General features: G+C 49.0%; 3 protein-coding genes across 3 annotated transcripts in view; 2 read left to right on the plus strand and 1 right to left on the minus strand.

The window, feature by feature from the left end:
* Positions 1 to 14,560, minus strand: part of NF1 (neurofibromin 1) — a 73,601-nt gene that overhangs the window by 26,196 nt on the left and 32,845 nt on the right. The window contains exons 32-36 of the mRNA XM_066201917.1: positions 13,258 to 13,416; positions 12,346 to 12,443; positions 12,098 to 12,244; positions 11,510 to 11,656; positions 11,058 to 11,168 (exon numbers count right to left, since the gene is read on the minus strand). Of these exons, the coding sequence (XP_066058014.1) occupies positions 11,058 to 11,168; positions 11,510 to 11,656; positions 12,098 to 12,244; positions 12,346 to 12,443; positions 13,258 to 13,416 (662 nt within the window). The remainder of the gene's footprint in view (positions 1 to 11,057; positions 11,169 to 11,509; positions 11,657 to 12,097; positions 12,245 to 12,345; positions 12,444 to 13,257; positions 13,417 to 14,560) is intronic.
* On the plus strand, positions 822 to 3,248 carry EVI2B (ecotropic viral integration site 2B). Its single transcript, XM_066201965.1, has 2 exons — positions 822 to 912; positions 1,887 to 3,248. The coding sequence occupies exon 2, from the start codon at positions 1,918 to 1,920 to the stop codon at positions 2,743 to 2,745; it is 828 nt and encodes a 275-aa protein (XP_066058062.1). The 5' UTR covers positions 822 to 912; positions 1,887 to 1,917; the 3' UTR covers positions 2,746 to 3,248.
* On the plus strand, positions 3,662 to 6,777 carry OMG (oligodendrocyte myelin glycoprotein). Its single transcript, XM_066201964.1, has 2 exons — positions 3,662 to 4,322; positions 5,051 to 6,777. Exon 2 carries the CDS (start codon positions 5,057 to 5,059, stop codon positions 6,371 to 6,373), a length of 1,317 nt encoding a protein of 438 aa, XP_066058061.1. The 5' UTR covers positions 3,662 to 4,322; positions 5,051 to 5,056; the 3' UTR covers positions 6,374 to 6,777.

Raw genomic sequence — 14,560 nt, forward strand, 5'->3', positions numbered from 1 at the left:
AGGTAGTTGAGTGTGGGATCAGGATGTGTGGCTGCTGCAGGAGCAGGCAGTGTCACACAGAGAAGCAGGGCAGCCAGAGGCACAACAGGAAGGGCAGCAGAGCAATCTGTCAGTGGCTGCTGGCCGAACACAATTGCAAAATGCCACCAGGACACATTTGGGGTGGGTTTCTTTCCGCCACGCAGCCTTTGCAGGCAAAGTGCTCACGGAGCCCCAAGGAGCCGCTGGGGTTACACTCCATGGCATGCACGGGGACAGACAGGGACAGGCAGTGCTCAGAGCACAGCCCTCCACCAGGGACGGCAGCAGGTCCCCACCTGGTCCACAGAGGAACAACCAAGCGAGTAGGCACGGGCTGAGGGTGAAATCAGATTTTGCCCTCTGCCTCTCGCTGCAGCCACACAACAGAGGATGTGCAAGCAGCCAGCATCCCATGACCACAACTTTCCATGACTCACCAAGGAAGCCAGGGGTGGTTTCCCACGAATAATCCCGAGAGCACAGCAAACCCACCACTGAATTACCCTAGCAAACTCATATCCAGCCCAAACCGGCGGGTTTTGATTCACACAGAAGAAACTGTAACTATCTCCTACCAGGAGGGGCAAACAGGTATGTGAGAATTTCCACATGAACACACAGAGGTGCCCGTGGCAAGAGCCACAAGCACCTTTAGCCAGGAGGCCAGCACAGCAGCAGTTTGCCTGCAGAACACACGATCTGGGAGATAAGAGCCGCCAAGCTGCCCGGCGCAGACGCTTCCTGCCGGTGTTGGCAACTTCCTCCCTCTCTGCACAAACTTCTGCATGAAAAGAGCCATTTTACCCCTGTGGCTCCGGGCACTCACAGCCCTCCCGAGCCTCCGAACAACACGGGCAGACGGCGCCTGCCTCCCAGGACATCAATGCACAGGTAAGGATCAACTTCAAGTACTGAGTGGACTTTGGGATAGAGCGGAGCAGGATGAGAACTGAACTGAATCATTTTAACCCGTTACCAACCCGACAGAGTTTAGAGCATGGTCATTAACTTACTGCTCCTGTGTGTTTACGCTGCTGCATTTAAAATTCAATTCTGTGTATTTGTAAACCCATAAAGACTCATGCATATTAATTTCCTAGAAATAGCTTCACAGGACCAGCACTACAGTAACTAATGAATTAGCTCAAATTGCATGAAAGCGACTTCAGAAGGAAAAGAGCTGTGCAGGGGATGAATTTTGTATCATTGGCTTCAGATGGAGACATTTAGAGAGCTGAACTCTAATCAGTACAGGAAAAAGAAGTCTGTTTCATGCCAACAACTCAACATTTGCACAATCTGCATGCAGGAATTTATTTATAAAACACTTTACCATTAGAATGCTGTGTCATAATAGCACCAGTACTTGGAAAACTTTTAAATATTTTGCCATGCTGAACAAATATGAGAACAGGAAATAGAAGTTTAAGAGAATTGTAAAGAGCCTTTTACTTCTGCCTCAGCTTATATCACAACAAGCCATTTCTTCACTTCTGACCAACCTGACTATCAATGCTGCAGAGTTTGTTCCAGTCCCTAACCAGTTACATGATTGATAAATGCTGTTTTGAAACCCTGGGACGACTGCTCTGCCAATGCCTTCTTCTGATAAGGCAAAAAAAGATGATAATAAGCCATCACCTTCAAACAAGCCACTTTATTAATACCATCAATAATGTTGAAAATCTGCTGTTATTTTTAAAGTCAGTGCCAAACCTGCTGACCATGCAGATGGGAACAGGCTTGAAAATATTGGGGAGAGCATTATTTCCACTATGATGGCGTTAACACAGAACTCTCTGGTGGCAGCAAAGTGCAGAAATACAGTTTGCAAGTTACCATGTTTTACTTCTTCTCTGCAATAGGAGAGGACCCCTGTAAAGAGGCTGGAGGGAAATGGCCAGCAACCAGGTCATGCTGGTTCTCTTCTGTGGGGAAATCTGGAGCTCCCTTTCTGCAGCAGCACCTCACTACCCCGCCACGACTGAAATCCACTTGTGCACCGTGGCCACGAGTGCAAGAGCAGACAAACTCCCTCTCCACCAAGTGCAAACACCTGGGCCCAGTTTATACCAGCCTGACAGAGCCCCGGCTGCTACAGAACCCCAGGCCTCCCCAGGGGAGGAGGGCGCCGGCGATGGCAGCTGGGTGGCAGCTCTGATCCTTGGCATCATTTTGATCGGGATGGTGCTGGCAGTTACCGTGATTCTCCTGTGGAAATGCTGCATGAGGCCTGCCCTGGCCGAGTCCCACTGGGCAGGCCGGTCCCCCTTCACGGACGGGGACACCCCGGACCTCTTCACGGACTCTGACCACGGGACCAAGCGTTCTTCAGTCTTATCCATGCTGCCTTGGAGACTGAAACAAGGCCCAAACTTGCAGGAGGACGCCGTCGTCTCCGAGCACGCAGCCCAGCACACAACCAGCACTGAGAAGGGGCCGCCGCCGCCGGCCGGGGGCTGCTCCGGCGCTGCCCCAGCCCCAGCCCCCGGCCCGGAGCCAGCCAACCCTGCAGCGGAGCCCTGTCCTCCCCCAGACACCCCAGGCGAGGGCCCTGACCTGCCACCGCCCCCGGAGTGGCTCAGGGAACCCAGCCAGGAGCCCCGCTCGGATCCCAGCGGGCACTCGGCACCTCCCGTGGAAGCACAGGAACCGCGGTCCTCAGCACCCGGGCCGCTGATCCAGATCCACCAAACACTGCCCCAGCCAGAACACCCTTGGTAGACTGCCAAATTAATTTCCAAAGTACTCCACATCTTTCTTAAATCAAGTAATTTTCAAAAAAAAAGATGAAAAAAGGAGAAGTTGACACAGGCAAGAACAGTGAGGCCCCAGCACTTCCCTGACATTTCCTTGGTGTTTCCCAACTTCAGCTTTCACAAGGGAGAACAACCTGCTTCTGCCTGAGGCAAATTTCTGCCTACAACACAAACTGCGCCCAGTGATCAGCGGTAACTAGAGCTTGCAGCAGGCAGAGGGCACAGCTGTGTGTGCCAGCACAGGTAGCACACACGTGGAGATGTCAGAGGCGGCCCAGCCTCAGAGGGACTCGGCTTCGCACCGGGGTTTGCTCCACTGCGCTGTGCAAGTGAATGCAAACAATTCCAGGACATGTGAATAAAGCTTTCTAAGCCAAAGATGTTTTGGTCACTTAAAACCCACCTGAGTATTTGCTTAGATACAGAATGCACTCAGTTACTAACACCAACACTCCTTTGAGATCCCAGTGTCCAAAGGCTTTACGTGCTCCTCGCTGGGCCCTGAGGACCAGCACACCTGGGCAGTAGCAGGCTGCTGACAGAAGTAAATGAATTTATTTTTTTAACCAGTATTGAATATTTATATTTACATAAAGAAGCTGCTAGACGCTGAAGCTGGCTTTCCGTGAGAGCTCTGCAAAATGGCAGATTTGCGGACGGAGCACAGAACAAAGATTTGCACACAATAAACTTGGGAATTTTCAAACTATCACTGATAAAGAGTAGTACGCTATCCAAATGCAATTCCAGGCTGCTGCACATACAACAGTCATAGGAAAATATATTTTCTTTACTGTTTACATAAGCTGTATAATTGGGAATGCCTAAAGAACAGCATTACAATTACACAAAGATTTTTGTAAGGCTTGTTTGCATGACACCCTGCTAAAATTAACAGCTCTATGAACACTTTCACTCTCGTATCGCTTTGAGAAAATCAGACGGCGATTTCCTGTAGGAATCTGTAAAATCCCACAAGCCAAGCTATATTATACCTGACAACACAGCGACAGCCTGATCCCAGGAGCAGAAAACAGCGTGCTTTAAAACTATGAAAAATATATTCTGGCAGCGTAGCTTAAAAAAAGCTGAAGCTAGAAAGCCTAAATCCACACTGAGCCCCGTTACAGGAGGAGAGGCGAACGGCAGGCAAAAAGCAGCCAAGCTAACCTGACTTTCCCAACAGAAAGATGAAGTGGAGAGTGGCCGAGCTGCCAGAGCCTGCGGGCGTGCGGGGGGAGCCGTGTGCGTGTGTGTGTGTGTGTGCAGGAGCCGGCTCTGTGCGCGGCAGGGCTCGGGAGGGAGCGGGGCACAGCAGGGCTGTGGAGCAGGGCACTCCCGGCCCCGGCAGGTCCTGGCAGGGCTCAGGGCCGGCTCTGCAGTGCCCGGAGGATCAGGTGGTTGCGGAGCCGGGCGCAGCCGTACGATGCAGCTGAGACAAGCACAGCCCCCGGCAGCCTCTGGAGCTGCTCTCCAGAACAAGGCGACCTCTAAGCTCCAATCCATCACAGAAACGATGTGCTGATACTGCAGGACACCACGGTAAGTTTGTGCTTTTTGATTTTACTGACAAAATCCGGCTACCAAACCAGAGACGGAAACGGGAACGGAATCAGGAGCTGGTGACAGATGCTTGCACCAGAAATTTGCTGCAGTGTCAGAGATTTCTTACAAACGGTAACTCGGGTTCTAAACATGTGTTTCCAGCTTTGAGACCGTAATTAACGCTGTAAGGAGGGGAAAACGCTACGGTGCATGTTAGCATGAACGCTGGAATTTGGGTTTCAAGCTCAATTCCTACGATGTATTTTAACCAATTTACTTAAGCAAACAGCGTGCCTGGATGGGGGGGACTGCTACATTACTGCAGAGATTTGCAAAGATCCAGTTGACAGCCATTTTTTCATCCTCTATAAATGAACACATTATTCCAAACATAATATAGGCTTGAAATCACTAAAAACAAGAAGCAGACATTGTATAACGTTTGGAAGAGACTTGCGTTTTCGGAAGAAAGCCCTCATTTGAGCTGGAGGGGGAAAGGGAGATGAAAAAAACAAGTCTCATTCTGCCAGACAACATGACAGGCTGAAGGGATGCTTTGTGAAGTCTCTCTTGAACAATTCTAAAAAGGACCGTGCCACAAAGGGGGTTATTGATATTTTTACTTAATTTCTCCTGCAAGTGGCCACTGCCAAGACAACCCTTATACAGAGATAAAATGTATTACATGGATTTAAAGGGTGTCATTTTGGTGTATTTATTTCCAGGCAACAATGGAATACCAGATATTGAACACATCTACCTGTCTGCTGGTCCTTCTGGTTTTCATACCCACTGGTTTGGGTATCTGTCCTCCTAGCTGTAAGTGCTCAGGAAACGACAGGAATGTGGACTGTTCAGGCAGAAACTTAACTGTACTGCCCCAGGGACTTCAAGACAACCTTACATATTTAAATCTGTCCTTTAACCAGTTTGTAGATCTCGATCATCAGCTAACGAGGTTCACCAATCTGAGGACCCTTGATATTTCAAATAATTGGCTCAAGAACGTTCCTGCTCACCTGCCCAAGTCCTTATGGGAATTATACGCCACGAACAACAACATTAAAGTTCTTCAGAAACTTGACACAGCTTACCAGTGGAATCTCAGAGTGCTCGATGTTTCCAGGAATATGGTGGAAAGGGCCGTCCTGATCAACAACACACTGAGCAGCCTCAAGTTTCTCAATCTCAGCAGCAACAAACTTTGGACAGTTCCAACCAACATGCCCTACAACATAGAGACGGTGGATCTATCCAATAACTTCTTGTCCCAGATCCTCCCAGGAACACTGGTGAGACTGCAACACCTCACAAGCCTCTACCTGCACAACAACAAGTTCTCGTACATTCCCGACAAAGCCTTCGACCAGCTCTCCCAGCTGCAGGTAATAACTCTGTACAGCAACCCCTGGTCGTGCAGCGATAACCAAACCATCCCCTACGTGCTGCAGTGGGCGCAGGGCACAGCTGCCCGAGTGGTGGGGGTCCCCTGCGCCGAGCAGCCCCGGGCCGGCGCCGCGCCAGCCCTGCCCACGGCCCCGGACTCCAGCGCCACGATCCGAGGCGCCGGGGCAGCGGACAGGGAGGCTCCCGCCGCGGCGCCCCGGCCCACCAAAGCGACCAAAACGCACAAGCAGCTGAAAGCCAAGGAAGCGCCTCCCTTGGTGACCCAACGGCCCCCGGGCCCGCTCCCCGGCACGGAGCGGCCCGCGCCGCGCTCCCCCGCCGGCCCGCAGGAGGCCGCGGCCACACGCACAATCCTCCTCCAGGCCTCCAGCGAGGGCAACGCCAGCCTGGCGCCGGCCACCGCGGCCTCCACCACTCCCGTGACTTTAAGCATCACCAGCGGAATGCCAACAAACCTCTCCAAGATGCCTCAAAGCACGACGGCCGCCTTGAGGAAGGAGGAGGCCACGCCGAGCGCCCCGGACGCGCGCGTGCCGTCCCGCGCCGGCCGCTGGCACGTGGGGCTGCTGTGGCTGCCGCTGCTGCACGCCCTGGCCGTGGCCGTGCACCGAGGGCTGCAGCCCGGGGGAATTACTGAGTGATTCCCGCGGGCGCAGCTGGGCTCCGCACATCCAGCTGAAACAACCAACGAAAGAAATTCAAAGCCCCGACTCTGATCTAAAGAAAGTAACGGTTCTTAAAGACGCGCACACTAATGTCTTGATACTAAGCTGCTACTTATTTTCATATGTCTTAATTGAGTACAACTAATCTATTATTTTGTTTTTAAAAATGTGCTTATTTTGTATTTAAATTTTTCCTTTTACTTGCACAGAATAAACATATCAGAATTTTAAGTACCGGTTTATGTATGATTTTGTCATTGAACAACTGGAAAAAAACAGAAGGCCTGTATCATATCTGCATTGTCTTGCTTGATCTGCCAGTAAGCAATTCCTGTAATATAGCAGCGCAGATTCTCTGTAAGTGATGATGACATGCAAAAGAGAGGGAAAAAATAAAGGAACTAAACTGAACTGTTTCACTAATCAGAAGTTATTCCTGAGCAAAATCGCTAGCATGTGTATCTATGTCTGCTTCATATGTATTAGAGTATCTTAAATATGAAGAACAACAGTTTTGAATTTAGGAATTAAATATGGCAATGCCATGTCTGCTAAGAGGGTGTAAGCTGAGATGGCAACATGGTCCACTTCCAGCATGGGACAGTGGTAGGGGCCGGTATCCTTCTGCTCTGGCTTGACTTAGAGACCGCAGGCAAGTTAGTGCTCTCTCCATATTAAAACAAAGAAAAAAAAGAAGAAAAAAAAAGATTAAAGTAGAGAAAAATGCCAGATGTTCAATGCCATGACACTGTCAAACACCAAGGACTGATCTACCCAAATTAATGACCTGGAACTCCTTGACTTTATGTCAAGTGACATCCTGACCTGTTAATATTATTCTGCTAAAAAGAATACCACAAATCAGCCCGAACGTAGCAACTACTACCAGCAAAATGGAATATCAGCCGATTCCCAACACAAGTCATGTACCAAACCAATGAGCAGTTAGCTGGTGAGCTGTCATTGAAACAATCCCGACTCTTGTGATTTCCAAGAGAATGAGTGCAGTCCATGGCACTGAACATGCCCAAATCCCTGCTTTCTAAGGGCCAGCATGGATGCTCTTCTCCTCAACATCTGCACCGTCAGCCAGTAGAAACAGCTGCACGCATGGTTCTCTCCACTCTAGGAAAACTATTTAAATTATGGCAAAGGTACCTGATATACTACAGATGAAGTTTTGCAAACAGCATGAAATGAAAACTGAAGAACAAGTTAATTGAAAAAGTATTATCCACTTAATATTACAGATCTTATACAACGTTTTCCATTCATTCCAGGCCATTTAATTTCCAGTTATTGTAGCATGAAGGTGCTGCAAAACCCAGAAAACCTCACAACTGAGACTGGAGTCCTCTACCTGTCCCTCCTAAGGTGTCAGTGGGGGCTGTAGATCATTTACAACCACTGGTATCAGAGAAATGACAACTTTCCAATTGTGAACAGTATTTCTATAACCGGAAACGTGTTTTAATTTCTAACAGTAAACGTTACACAATGGATTTGTACAGTTATTTCATTGGCATTTAGGTAAAAATAAAGTTATGTTTGTATTGAACTGAACTAGTGACTGTGATTCTTTTCCAAAGAGCAGAGTAATAGGAATAGACAGCATTGTATTATACAAACCTGTTCAAAGCAGACATTTGGCTCCACTGTCATGTCTTATGGGGGAAATTGTGGTTATATTAAACTGCATTATTTAGATACTGATGCATCTCTGACACTGTTTAGCAGTAAGTTGATGAGATGATCACAACACTGGGACTATCCTTCCCCTTCCTACCCTTTAGAACTTAGAAACACTGAAGAAGCCCCTGCTGCTGCTCTCCTTGCACAGCCCCCGTGTCAGCTAAGTGCTGACCGACTGTAGCACAGCACCAACCTATTTCCCATGCTCAGAACTCAGCAATTCCCAGAACTGCCTCTCTCATGTGACCTCATCCCACACAGTGGGAGCAGCTGGGCTTGCAAGGCAGGACTCATCACAAAGCGAGGTGCTGTGGCTAAACTGCTTGATCTGAGGAAATTACAGGAAATGCTGCATGTGTCTTTGCTGCAGAACCGGGACAGCATGCCAAATTCTATTGCACTAAAATATCCTACGTGGAATCAATTTTAAAGGCTCTGAGAACGTTTCACCCGTGATGAGACAACCTGGAGAACATTGCTTTCCAGAGTTTGTCCGGGCCACACGGCAAGCCCCCACCCTCAAGGACTGCTATCCAGCCTTCAAGCTCCTCAGCAGGCGAGTAAAAGCCTGGATGTGGGGCTCAGGGGTTTTCCAACAGCACGGGCAGGACTGGAAGCTGGGTGCCAGACCCGCAGCTGGGTACGGGGTGAGCCGGCAGCTCGGGGCTCTGCTCCCCCAAACCCCGGCCGAGCTGCTGCAGCACCAGGGCCGCTCGCTCAGGCTGCTTGCAGCGAAGCAGGCTGGAATTTAGGCTTCCTGGTATTTTTCTGGAATACGAATGAGTCGATAAGGCAGCAGGGAGGAGGCACAAGTGTGGGAGTCGAGCACTTGTTGCTGGGCAACTGCGCAGCCTCCCTGAGCTGAGCCCAGCGCCGGGTTTGTAAACACGCTGCGCATCAGACCTCCAAAACACCAAATAACCTGCTCTCGCTGAAACTGCATCCAAAACAACTATTTACCATTGCAGGGCAATTTTCAAAAGAGCCAGAAAAGCGCTGGCACACCTCTAATAGCTCTGTGCTTGCTCTCGAAAGGGTAAAATTGCTGTGGGGATTGCTGTGGTCTGCAGCAATAACTCAGAGGTTTTATTCCTATTAATTAGTTTGGGATCAGCTTTAAAACCTAATGGCAGCAGTTCAGGATCAATATTTTTTGATTTATGGATCATTTTTGTAACTGGGTAGGGATTAAAAACAGAAGAGCACCGGCTCCAGAAGCTGGGCTGTTGCCCAGGAAACAAAATGTGAAGATAGATGACAGAAGGAATTAAATTTCACAGCACCAGAAGGACATAAACTGATCCAGATATATCAGTAAAATGACTCAACAATGCCTTAGCAACAAGATCTTCAAGTTAAAAAAAAACCAACAACAAAAGAAAAAATAAAAAAGCGAAAAGAAAACAAACCCCAAAAAACCCTGGCCTGTTACAAGTCCTCTAACAGCCTGGCAGCTGCAATCTAAGCAATTTTTCCAAATTTCACACCTTGAAAACACAACATCTGGCTCAGAACCAGAAGACAAACACCCCAAGTAAGCTCCACTTGGCCACACGCCCATGAGAAGAGGTGATGCCTGAGCATCCTCCCAGAGCAAAGCTCTTCCTGCCTGTTTGAAAGGCAGCCCTGCCAGGATTACTGAATAGTGCAGCTGCTGAAAACAAAGGTAATAACTCACCTAGCAGCAAGGCTCACGTTGAAGTACAAGAATATTTTCATTAATATCCCACACCCGGATAAAATGGTCAGAAATCTGCTCCTTCCCACCCTCTCTGAAGGCAGGAACACTTGGCTGACTGGACCATGACAGTTTAGCCCAGTGAGGCACCTTTGGATAAATGAATTTTTCTGCTTTTAAAGGAAAGGGAGGTGAGTTAGGCCTAACAAACACGTGGTGCAAACTTTTGTCTTGATTTACTTGCAGAAATTCTTTCTCTGCAGATGAAATAACCATTTCCTGCTCTGCAAGCAAGGAAACACTGCATGTCAGGTCTGCACAGAATACATAAGGATGCCTCGGATCACTGCCAGGCACAGTCACTTTTTCAGATGGGTTATCACTACTCTACATTTGTATGCCTAATTTCTTGTCTGAACAAGGCAGGATAACAATGCAGGCATTTTGTTTGACTTGACATGAAATAAGATTGTGTCTAACGGAACAAAATGGAGAAGAAAAATGTGGCAAGCAAACCGAGTTTTTTAAAGAGAATTCAAAAGACTGCCTTTGCCTCTAATTCTGTGTGTGTAAGGGGCTTAAACATTAGGATCTTGCTAAAAAAAAAAATAATTAAAGGGGGGGAAAAAGCATCCAGGCTGCCCTTGAGGCAGCCCCTTCTGTGAGCACGCCTGCAGGTTTCACAGACTGTTGTGTGGCTTTTCAAGACAGAAAATCAGGACATAAGACAAGCGATGCTGCTCATCTTGTGTTCTCCCACCCCATCCAAAGAGCCAGCACTGATGACATCCTCTCACGACGACACTGGCAATGCCAGCGGCAGCACGGGCACCAGAGAGCACAAACCCCAGGGCAGCCCCAGGCAGGGCTGAGCTCCCCGAGGCACAAAGTGCACCCGCAATGACCATCAGCACCCCAGGGTGACCCTGGACCGCAGCACTCCCACAGCCCCGGAGCCAAGCCAGCCTCCCCAGGGCTGCCAGCACACCCTCAGCACACCCAGCAGCTTCAGCAGCTCATCCAACGCCCCGAGCTGCCTCTGACCACAGCTGGGGGTGAGCACAGGGATCCCCCTTTCCGTAGCACCTCTGGGAATGGCTCCTGTCATGAGGGCAATCACTACAAAATGACAGTTTGGGTTTAGGAAACAACTCAGAAATACTGTCAGCAAATTTTAACAAATAAGCTATTTTCAGACCTTTGTGTGTCACCAAGCTGGGGTGTCTTGCACACACGTGATACTCTGATTGACAGGCTCATTTCAGATCGGGAAGGGGAAAGGTTTCTTACCGCCGAGCGATGTAGTAGAAAACAGGATTGCCAACTTTGGATGTCCCAGCTTGGTAGAAAATATTTAATGTTTTCAGTGCTTTGAACTCCTCTTTTTCATGTACCTGATGCCTAAAAAGCAATACATCGACATCAACTTCCACAACTGCCTTTCAAACAAATTTCAAAAATCCCAAACCCTCTTTACTTCCATTTCTGAACAAAAGTATTAAGTTCACAAAACCCTGAGCCTTCCTTAAATCACATGTAACCAGCATTTCTGGTTCTCAGTTTAGTTCTTTTTATTAAAATCTACTCAGAAACCCAAAAGGTTTATGTAGACTCAGCTTTTTATATTCCCCTTTAAAACAGAAAGAGTTTTGATAGCAGAGTCTTAGGAACTACAGACACTTCCTCACATGATAAAGTCCAGACACCCACATGGTGTGTCCCCACCACAATAATCCCATTACCTTGTCATAAACTCTTCAAACTTGGAACTAGTGAGATTTAAGCTGGACCAGTGTGTATCTGCCACAGGTTTGTGCTCAGGAGGCCCCAGGTAGGCAAGGAGGGTTGCCATCTTGTCAAAAGGTCGTCGTCCAACAGCCTTGTGGTCCCTGCAAACAACGTGTTCTTTGTCAGGAAAGCCCTTCCTCACTCAGCAGTTCCCACTACCCTTCCTCCACTGGAGCAAACTGGGTTGTTTTCTCCTGAAGTCTGAGAAACCACCAATGGTGACTGATAGTCTCAGTAATAACAGAAGCAACAGAAGGGAGTAATTCCAAGTATTAGCCGCATTTAGCTGAGGGATGGGGGATTCAGATTGGCTATTAGGAAGAAATCCTTCCCTGGGAGGGCGGGCAGGCCCTGGCACAGCTGTGGCTGCCCCTGGGTCCCTGGCAGTGTCCCAGGCCAGGCTGGGCAGGGCTTGGAGCAGCCTGGGACAGTGGGAGGTGTCCCTGCCATGGCAGGGGTGGGATGGGATGAGCTCTGAGGTCCCTTCCAGCCAAAGCCAGCTTCCTGACAGCTTTCCCCTGGTGCCAGGGCTGCAGCCCCACCTGTTGCTGGACAGGTACTGGCCGATTTTCTCCTGGTTGTTCCAGAGCAGGCGGTGCAGGGCCAGCACGTTGCCGTCGCTGATGAAGGACAGGCTGTGGTTGACGGTGTCGCTGGCCGGGCAGTCGGAGGCGATGTCCAGGAAAAACCTGCAATCCAAACCCAGAACAAACATCAGCCTGGGGAGGGGAGCCGAGGGCTGGGGGCACCGGGGGCTCCTCCTGCACACAGGCCTCACCCCAGGCCTCACCTTCGCGCTGCGTCAAAATTGCTCTTCACAAAGTCATTGAAGGGCCGCATGTGCTCCTCTTTTGTAAACAGCACGTGGTTGGCAATACTCTGAAGGATCTAAAGGAAAAAGCCAGGGCAAACACACACAAGGGTTTCATGTATTAACTGGTACATTAACTGTGTAATTGACACAAATATTTCTGCCAGTGAAGTTAAACTGGCAGAAACAAGTTTCTTTTCACTTGTTGTCTTGAGGTTTCACAACAAAAGGCCAGTCAGTCAAATAATTTAAAATACATTCACTTCCAAAGCCTTTTGTTTCTCATGCTCTTAAATACTAAAAACCAGTTCATTTGTTTATGAACTTAAAGCTAGGAAAATAAATCATCTTTCAAACCACAAGTTATTAAATATTTCTCCTGGAACTTATGTAAGTAAAAGCAGTAGCACACCCCTACCTAAAGAAAAATATCATTTCTCAACCTTTACAATGGATAATATGCACAGGCCACAGAAATGGCATGCCATCATCAAACCCTTTCAAAAGGCTTCTTACAGGAAATATGACCAAATGTGACTAAAGACGGGCCAAATCCCTTCGTTAGCAGTGGGATGAACTTGCTAGATGCTGGCTGCCGCTACCCTCGCTGTGCCCACAGGAACATCGGCCCCTTTGTTAGCTTAGAAGTTCAAGCGAAGGGCTGGAATTCTGCTCCCTCATCCACCACTTTGGCAAAGTGTCTGCCCCCATCCTTACGCGGCCGAGAGCTCCAACAACGCCGCGATGCATTCACACAGCACAGACCCGGCACTTCCAGCAAACGCGACGCCTGCTACAGGAAAGCGCGCCTTCCCCGTTCTCTCACACAGGTCACAGAGCAGTGCTGAAGCAGCAGAACGTAAGGCACGGGCACGTGAAGCAGTTTCTGACCTTGGACATGAGCTTGAGGCCGCGCTCGATGCGGGGCGGGGGTTTCTTGTCCAGGATGCCGGCCTCGTACGGGGACACGATGGCGGGGTTGATGAAGCGCAGGAACATGGCGCTGCCCACGGCCCCGATGCTGTTCTGGGGGAAGCGCTGGCTCACCACCTGTGCAGGGCAACCACACACAACGGCCCCGGGTCAGGCACAGGGCCACGCCTGCCCGGCCTCGCCCGGCACGCCAAGCCTAAGCGCTCTTTCCACACCGGCCGCGCTCAGCACGGTGCAGTGGGACTCTCCTGCATCCCAGGGACGCAGAACAAGAGCGAAAGGAGCGCGGCTCAGACACAGCTGGCCTCCCACAGCTGCTGCACGGCTCCCTGGGCAGGGACAAGGCTCCCAGAGCTCCTGGCCGCGGCTCAGAGCTGACCCCGCGCCCCTGGAGGGACACTCAGGTGTGCACTGCCCTCCCCAGCACGGGGAACACCGCCCACCTAGTGGGCCTTTGGTCTGCGTGTCTGCAACTGCACAGCTGAGGCACGAGCCTCTCCAGCAGGAACACCGCTGTGCAGCTTCAGGAGTCATGTGCAATTTGTGAGGAGGAGCTATTTGCAGAAATACCCTTCACAACCATCGTCTGTCCACAGCAGCACAGAAGGAGCCAGAGCTGAGTGGCCAGAGCACTCCTCTGTCCGCACAGACGCTGTGTAAAACCACTGAGCAGATATAAAATACTGTCCTTTGCCATCCAGGAAAAAAATAATTCTGAAGATGTTGTAAGGAAAAAAGTAACCTCTTTTCTTTTAGGAAATAACTATGCATTACTAAGAGGAGAGTTGTTCTTTTGATAGCTTTCATTTAACTTTGAAGACAAAAACAAAGTTCTTAGATATGCACCACGTGGTTCTATAAAACATCAATATCTGTACGTCTACACTGCAATGAGTAAAATTGGTTAATCAAAACGAGTAAGATTCTTCCTTTTCACAGAATAAAATCAGCGAACTTGATACTATCCTGTATAGTTCAAAATAAAAAAAAAATCCTCCAAACAAATCCCAGTTTAGTAAAAGACTTCAAAACAGAACTAATGCAATCTCAGATCATGCTGCTTAAACCAGACAAAGCCATTAGTACAAAATACACCAAGATCGCTTTGGTTCAGTAGCAACTCCAGTCAGTTACCTTGTGATGCAATTTCTGATATTATCTTGTAAAACACTGCTTTGCCCACAGCTTTTGCGTTTTAAACGTGATTACTATTCTGCTCAGTTACAGCAAAAATAAGAGAGTATTTAGTAAAAGCCTAAAT

Source organism: Chamaea fasciata, unplaced genomic scaffold, assembly GCF_029207755.1.
Source record: "Chamaea fasciata isolate MVZ Bird 193981 ecotype frontalis unplaced genomic scaffold, bChaFas1.0.hap1 SCAF_21, whole genome shotgun sequence".
Lineage (NCBI taxonomy): Eukaryota > Metazoa > Chordata > Aves > Passeriformes > Sylviidae > Chamaea > Chamaea fasciata.

Coding starts and splice junctions, on each gene's coding strand:
- EVI2B (XM_066201965.1), top strand. CDS start 1,918: ATGGCCAGCAACCAGGTCATGCTGGTTCTCTTCTGTGGGGAAATCTGG.
- OMG (XM_066201964.1), top strand. CDS start 5,057: ATGGAATACCAGATATTGAACACATCTACCTGTCTGCTGGTCCTTCTG.